Raw genomic sequence first — 8,119 nt, forward strand, 5'->3', positions numbered from 1 at the left:
TGTGGGCTTCTTAGCTATCACAGTGTCAAGTCCCAGGAGAGACCAATTCCTCTAGGGAAGAGGAGGTATGAGATAGGTCCTAAGACTTTTCTGGGGCTAGATTGCATAATTCCTAGAAACTAGATGGAGATGAATGCAGGAGAAAAGACTCTATGTTCAATGAGAAGCTCATAGAATACCCTACCATTAGGCCTAATTGGAGGTGTGACCAATTGAATTTTCCAAAGATAGCTACACCATCCCACAGGCTTCTCTCATGTGACATTGATGTTGCTCCAATGAGACATGGGTGTCTACGTACCCTCTCCTTCAATATGACCAGCCTTGTAAGACTCCCTTTTTAAAAAATACAACATGATGGAAGTAATAACTTTCAAGGCGAGGTTATTAGAGTCAGTACAGCCTCCCCCTGGCACACACTGTCTGGATGCTATCCCAAGCCCCATGCTGTAAGGAAGCCCAGGCCACAGGTAGTGGCCCAGCCCCAGCTAAGATCTCAGCCAAGAGTCAGCAAGAACTGCAGACCTGTGAATGAGGGAGCTCTCAGGTGATTCCAGGCTCCTAGCTGGCCCAGGTGACGCCTGGGTAGCAGAGATTGGCTGTCCCCACTGAGCTCCACTCACATTGCAGATTTGTGAGCAAAATAAACTGTGTAAAATCACTGTTTGGGGCAATTCGTTCTACAGCCCTAGTAACTTGTCTTCTTAGGGTTTTGCTACAACGTGCCCAACTGCCTTTTATGCTGGGAGGTACATGTAAGGTACACGCAGTCACCTCAGTCAATTTTTCCAGCCTTTTCTTCCTCAGAATTAAAGTGACCTTCATTCTAAGTGACCTTCAAGTCTAAGTAATTGAGGAGACAGAAGAATCGGTTCTCCTTCATTTCCCTCATAAATAGCTCTTCTGTTTTGTCAGAGGCTTCATCTCTATTCCTAAAAGTTGGGTCTAGACTCTGGCAGCAAAATTCACAAATGAAGGCAAGGGAACTCAGCAATAATTTCCACCCATACTGTATATTCAACCTAAACAGAATTGGCTCCCGGTGATTCTGGCAGTTCCAAAAACTTTTCAATGCTTGCACCTGTACAACCACAACAAAAAGTTAGAAGGCCATAAAAGTCAGTCGGCTTAGTTGGTGAATGTGCACTGGAATGAAAGATCCATGAGTCTGTTTTAGTCATTATTATATTCCCAATGTCTGGCACACAGTAGGCACTCAATAAATCTCTGCTAAATGAATGAATGCGTAAGTGGCTGTATGAGTTTTGAAACAAGCACTGTTTCAACCAACTGGGCAAGCCTTGCTTTGTGGAGTAAAAGTGTGACTCCTTTTGCCTAGACAAACCCACAAGACCTGGCCGTAATCAAAACAAATTACACTTGTTTTACAAAGGGAGCCTGGGGTTAAGCTACTCCAATAAGGAGGCTGTTAGACTGAAGTGGCTTTAATGCCTTAGTAGCCTAAGTAAGCAAACGGAAACCTGTTAAGCAAACCAAAAGGTGACCTTGTAAATGACTCAAGTTAAGAAATCAAAACCTGAGCTACAGAAAGAATGGGATTTCCTAACTCCCTTCCCCATCTAGCTGGATATCAGAGTTAAGTTCATGATTATGAAATAAAAACTAAACAGTTGTCTGTCAAAAACAAACAAACAAACAAAAAAGAAATCAAACCGAAGGACAATCAACCACAAATAGCCACTGAGGCTTTCCCAAATAAGGTAATCGCTTGAGCTATAGCCGATCTATTCATTTCCTTGCTTTGCTTCTGCCTCTTCTCAATAAATCTGTCTCCTAGCTCCTGTCAGTGGAGGCTTCTAACCATTTCCAGTAGTTTGGTACTACCCAATTTGTATAGATTTTGCTCAGATAGATTTAAAAATGTTTATCATGCCTCAGTTTACCTTTTAACACGGGGGGGGCATGGTAAGAATAACTAAAACATATAAAAATGTGGTTACCTGTGTAGTCTGGATGATGGTCAAGTCGTTCATATGGGCGACTCCTGCTCCCATAGCGGCTCGGAGGCCAGCTGTCCCGAACTCCATGCGAGCCCTGAAACATTTCTGTAGCTCTTCTTTATTGCCTTCTGCAACTAGTTGTTTCACTGACTCCAAAGTTAAAGGATTCTGCAAAACACAAATGTATACACCGATATGGCCAGGGGAATAACAATGAAAAGTCTGAAATACAAAAAAATCCCACAACAATTCTACCTGGGGGAGGAATCTATCTATCTGTATATATATTGATGGAAGCAAATTCCAGTAGTTAGCATAATAAATGAAGACTTGCATATATTATTGCCTGCTGCCAGACAATAATATATGCAATAATATATATCCCAATCTGATAATCTTTTTATTGTTTAACAAACTTTACCTTTGATGTACTGTATATCTGCTTTGCTAGATGGCAAGATGTGTGAATAAAAAGCCCTATATGCGGAGATTTGGAGAACTTATTTACTAAAGCTAAGCTCCATCTGTCTCCCCCATGTATTCCAAATTTATATTTAATGTCTAGTCTCTTTATTAATTTACACGCAGCCCCTTTTCCAGATTCCTGGAATCCTTGTAGATGCTGAGAAACACTCCGGCAATATATATAAAAGCCTAATATGTAAAGTGTCTCCTTGGAAGTTCGATCGCTCGCTATGATGTGCGCTGACTATCAGGGGGCGGCGAGGAATGAAGGAAGGCCCCGGCTGGCAGCTGGCAGCTGCTAGGGACCCTACCTGTGCACAAATTTCATGCACTGGGCCTCTAGTATATCATATATAGGCTTTTCAGTATTTTAATGCTTTGGAAATATAAAGCCAGTTTTTTTGAATTAAGAGTGATATTGTGGTTAATAAGAAATATATATTTAGTTTTAGAATAGAAATATACAGTATTTAGTCTTTCCTTTTATAATGTAAGTATTATTTTCTTTCCTACCACAGCAAGCAATTTGGGAAAAATGGAATGAATTTATAGGTTTTGGAGTCAAACACCCAGAATGGAATCTTAGTCACACCACCACTCACCAAGTCTATTCACTTGGGCAAACAGTCTAGAATGTTCCTTACAAAATGGTTTTGAGGTGGTTTACATCAAATTCATTAAATTAATGTAAAACATCTTTCTCTGCCTGACACTTAGTTGTAATCAAATGTTCCTTTTCTTCCCTAATGTCTTCAAATTTTCCCAGCAAGTGAAAGATTATACAATTCAAATCAAAACCTTATTTTTATTGTGTTATAACTTGTACAATGATTTCACATACCTGGTCAAATTTGAATCTTGTAATGACTTCAAGAAGCAGACAAATAACAAAACCCCCATTTTACAGATGAAGACATCTCAGAGATTAATAGACTTGCTTAAACTGCATGATAAACAAGAATTTTGTGCTTTTTCTATTACATCCACTGCTTCAAATAGACATTCACACGAATCAGTTCAGCTCATCTTACACTGCCTTGTTTTCTTTGTACAATAGTTGCAGAAAATGTTAAGTGGCAATCACATTAATTCCATATCAGACATTTTAAATTAAGAATTCATAAGAATAATGGAGTAAGTACTTTATTCCTATTTTATAGTCATCATCTCAGATGAACATGCAGGCAAGATGTGGCCACATAATTAAACTTTGAAATGCTATTGCAATAAACCCTTGGCCTTCTGGAATTAAGTCCACATTTCCAGATTATTCCAGATTCGCAAGGAATGCAGTAAAAGCCCACCTTTTGGGCTAAAAGCAATAACCACTGATCACAAAGCACAATCTGACCAATCAGATCGGCAGATGCCTCAATGAAGGGCTCAGGTGTGGAACATAAAAGAGGTTCAATCAATATTTGCTAAGCCAACGAGAAAACAGGAACTTCAAGGCCACACCCAATATCTGGTGATTCTCAGTACCAATGTGGAAAATCCTAATCGGCCTTTCGTATCCATCAAAGACCAATAGCCTGAGAGAAACCAAATGAGGCCGAGAGATAAGAATGAAAAGTCAAGAGGGCAACAGAGCTGAGAATCAGCCGTGGGAGTGACCAAAGCTGACAGCAGCTGAAAGAAGTGGGTGAAGGCTGAGTGGAAAGGCAGGGAGACCTGCCGCCCTGGGGGGCTCAGACTTTTAGAGGGCTGCGATGCTTTTAGCTCGCAGGAAGTTCCCTCTTGCTGCCTGTCTCCAGCCAAAGAAACTGGAAGAGGAAAGAAGTGGCAGAAATTAAAAAATGAAAAGGACAACATCCCCTCACTTGTACCTAGGGAGGTACCCTCTCTCTATACCAGGGGTGAACTTTTTTCTGCCAAGGGCCATGTGGATATTTATAACATCATTCACGGGCCAGACTAAATTATCAACTTAAAAATTAGCCTGCTATACTAGGTCAAACATTTAATTAACTCACCCCTAATGCCTGGCGGGGCCAGACCAAATGACTTCTCAGGCTTATATGGCCCGGGGGTCAGACGTTCCCCACCCTTGCTCTATACAGTGACAACATTTTGTGGAAATTAGATGTTTATTTCTTCAAAGGGAAAGTTTTAGGGAGCAATTCATTACCAGCTAAGAGATTTCTACAAACTGCATGTTATCAGAAATGGAAACATCTTCCTGCCCTAAAGAATGGCAAGGCTGTCTCTCCAGGAAAAGGAAAACCACCCAGTTGCCAACAGCATCCAGAAACAGGATGTGCCTTTCCTGTCCGGGGGCCAGGGGCGGAGGGAGCGGGAGGCCTGGTCCTGCAGACAGGACCGGCAATCTTCCCCATTTACTCAACAACTACTTAGGCGCAGGTGCTCCCCGCTTTTCGAAAGTTTGTCACGAAAGACCTGTTAGTGCCTGCTTTTGCTAATTAAAAAAAAAGAAAAGAAAAGAAAAGAAATCCAAAGAGGATTTTCGCCTTTATGAAAAAAGGTGAAGAGTGAAAGCAGCCGTCAGCACTTGTTTGGCAGCAGGCGTGACAGAGGCAGCGGCGACAGTGGTCCCACCAAGCTCCTCCCGGAACGACGCTCAGCATCTCAGCCTCCAGCCGCCAGGGCTGTGAGCCGCGTCTGCGCGCACCTGTGCTTTATCTCGGTTTATTCTGCGCATCCCTCAGCGAGACGTGTCCTAATCAGAAAAGCCGAAGAGCTCAGAGGGTGTGTCAGGCTTAGCGTAAAGCTGAACGTAATTAAGCGTTTTGACCTTGATGAATGAAATGAAGACCCTGTGTGTGTGCTCACCTCGCCTGCGTCCACCACTCACGCTCTCCGCAGGCAGAGAGAATCCTGACCGCTGCCGCAGTTCCTATCGGCTCTGCTAGTAGCAGAGGGGTCCTTCCCTCAATGGACAAAACGGAAAGTCTGCTGCTTGACTGGACTGACAAGTGTACGGAGCGGGGTGTCTATTTACAACGTCATTCCAGCTTTCACCATATGTTCCGGTTATTTTAAGCTTTATGTGTTATTTGGTATCACTCGGTTCGTTATTTTGGGGGTCTGAGATGCTGGAGATACTTTCCATGTACATTAATGGTGACTGCTTCTTTGCTTTCCGGCCTTTGAGCTTACCGAGGATTTCACAGGAAACCCCTGCTTTTCGGAGAGCGGGGGAAACCTGTACCTCCTCTGCATCTGCACTGTGCAGGCCCTGCTGTGTGAACTTGTTGGAGTGCAGAGCAAAATGAAACACGGGACCCCTCATTCAACAACTGTTAAGAAGTTCAAGACAGGAGAGCAGAGTGTTTAACCAAGTGCTGGGCCCTCCTAGGGGAAGGGGTTCTGTGCAGACCCCATCAGATCTCATGCCTTTGAAGTCAGCCCTGGAAACAGACATTAAACAAATAAACCTACAAATACGTTTTTGTTTTTTTGGTTTGTTTGGGTTTTTTTGTTTGTTTTTTTGTGTGGTTTTTTTTTTTTTTTTTTTGGTTTGTTTGATCAATCCCAGTAAGAGCTGTGAAGGAGAACAGTCTGTGTAGGGAGCGTATTAGGGAGAAACAATTTACCCTCAGGAGCCAGGGAAGGCCTCTCTACACAAGCCACTGTGGACGAAAAAAGGCCACATACTAAACCAGACCAGCTCGGGGGAGGCCTGCGTGAGTGGAGGCCTTACAAACCCAGAGACCTAAACTAACCACATAGGATGGTCTGAAATGAAAACTTTTTAACTAAAAGCCATTTATGGTGGGTAGTCATGTCCTAGGCCGGTACCTTCCCTGACAAAGGTCAATCTTTACCTTAATAAAGCCTGTCTATTGTCTTTTTTGCGTCTACCATAACATATCCTTGAAATGTCAAAGTAATTTTCCTTTTTCCGGACGCCTCAAAGCACAGACACAGCTCTGCGGAGACCACAAATCCCCTCACTGTTACCGAATTAACTGTTGACTGTTAACTATCTTGTATCCACCTATGTAAAAGAAGTATGTGTCTATTATTTTTCTTTTTATCCCATCCCAGAGGTTTCCCAGCTTTGCTATCTCCCATCTCCCTAGTCTATCACCAATGGATTTCATGTAACCCACTTACTCCTCCTTGCAATGTATAAAATAAGGAGCAAAACCGCCTGCCATTCTCCAGAGCATTCTCTCAATCCGTTGAGATTTTGCTTCCCGGCGATTGTTAACAATTTGGCTCAAAGAAACTCACAAAAATTCTTCACAGGTTTGAATGTTTTTTTCCCTTGACACCACGTGTAAATTCGGATTGGAAACAGGAGTGACAACGTGAGAAACAAGTTCAGCAGAAGTGAGCAGCGCACATCCCAAGAACACAAATAGCCGGCAGGAAGCAACAAGTCGGAAGTGGAGACTCCAGTTAGAGAGGAGAGAGGGAGGGAGGCAAGTCTGAAGCTGGCTTCCCTCTTTGCTCCAGCACCTAAGAGAGGGAACAGAGCTAGGGGTGCTGTGTCCAAGGGATGCCCTCCCATCAGAGACCTAAGAAAGATGCCTGGAGTCAGGCGGGCCCAACTGGGCGGACCCATGTTTGCAACAAAGCACCTGGGAGATGTGGATGGGAATGCTGGTCCGCGAAGTTCCCAGGAGCCAAAGGAACGGGCGGGACGGAACGATTCTGGGTGGTGGGGGATGCACACCCCACAGCAGAGGACGAGCGGGCGGTGGGAGGGTCAGGGACGCGTGCAGTCCGCGTGCAGTCCTCAATCAGACAAGCCCCTGAGCCGGCCGGGTTCGGGCCCACCCGCTCTCTCCCTGACTCCCGATCCTGCAGCCCGGCCCGGCGGCGGGCTGGTTTTGGCCCGAGCCAACCTTTTCCGGACAAACTCCGCATGTGCAACATGCCGACCGGACCAGAGGAGGCCTGGCCGCCGCTGCGTCCTCCGCGCCCGGGAGGAGAGGCAAGGAAGGCAGGGCAGACATCGGCACTCGCCTGGGGAGCAGGCAGAGGACCCTACACCTCCGGCGGGCGCCCCCAGCCCCCTGGCGCCCCTCACCTTGTCCCACCGTAGCCACTGGGCTGTCTCCTGGTCCAGCAGGCTGTCCGTGCCGGGGCCACTGCCTCCCGGAGCTGCGGGCGCCGCCATCCCCACGCAGCCACCACCGAGGTCAGGAGACAGCGATCTCGCCCTTCCGCTGGGCGGGGCGAGGCGGGGGCGGGGCGGGGAGGGGCGGGGCGAGGCGGGGCGGGGCGGGAAGGGCGGAGACGGGGCGGGGCGAGGCGGAGGCGGAGGCGGAGGGGAGGCGGGGCGAGGCGGAGGCGGGGCGAGGCGGGGCGAGGCGGAGGCGGAGGGGAGGCGGGGCGAGGCGGAGGGGAGGCGGGGCGAGGCGGAGGCGGAGGGGAGGCGGGGCGAGGCGGAGGCGGAGGGGAGGCGGGGCGAAGCGGAGGCGGAGGGGAGGCGGGGCGAGGCGGAGGCGGAGGGGAGGCGGGGCGAGGCGGAGGGGAGGCGGGGCGAGGCGGAGGCGGAGGGGAGGCGGGGCGAAGCGGAGGCGGAGGCGGGGCGAGGCGGAGGGGAAGCGGGGCGAGGCGGAGGCGGAGGGGAGGCGGGGCGAGGCGGAGGGGAGGCGGGGCGAGGCGGAGGCGGGGCGAGGCGGGGCGAGGCGGAGGCGGAGGGGAGGCGGGGCGAGGCGGAGGGGAGGCGGGGCGAGGCGGAGGCGGAGGGGAGGCGGGGCGAGGCGGAGGCGGAGGCG

General features: G+C 48.0%; 1 protein-coding gene across 1 annotated transcript in view; it reads right to left on the reverse strand.

Moving 5' to 3' along the window:
- The window catches only part of PGM2 (phosphoglucomutase 2), a 32,789-nt gene extending 25,274 nt beyond the window's left edge, over window positions 1-7,515 (reverse strand). Inside the window, exons 1-2 of the mRNA XM_008140358.3 lie at window positions 7,426-7,515; window positions 1,962-2,129 (exon numbers count right to left, since the gene is read on the reverse strand). Of these exons, the coding sequence (XP_008138580.2) occupies window positions 1,962-2,129; window positions 7,426-7,515 (258 nt within the window). The remainder of the gene's footprint in view (window positions 1-1,961; window positions 2,130-7,425) is intronic.
- Window positions 7,516-8,119: the final 604 nt, after the last annotated feature.

This window comes from Eptesicus fuscus, chromosome 2 (assembly GCF_027574615.1).
Source record: "Eptesicus fuscus isolate TK198812 chromosome 2, DD_ASM_mEF_20220401, whole genome shotgun sequence".
Lineage (NCBI taxonomy): Eukaryota > Metazoa > Chordata > Mammalia > Chiroptera > Vespertilionidae > Eptesicus > Eptesicus fuscus.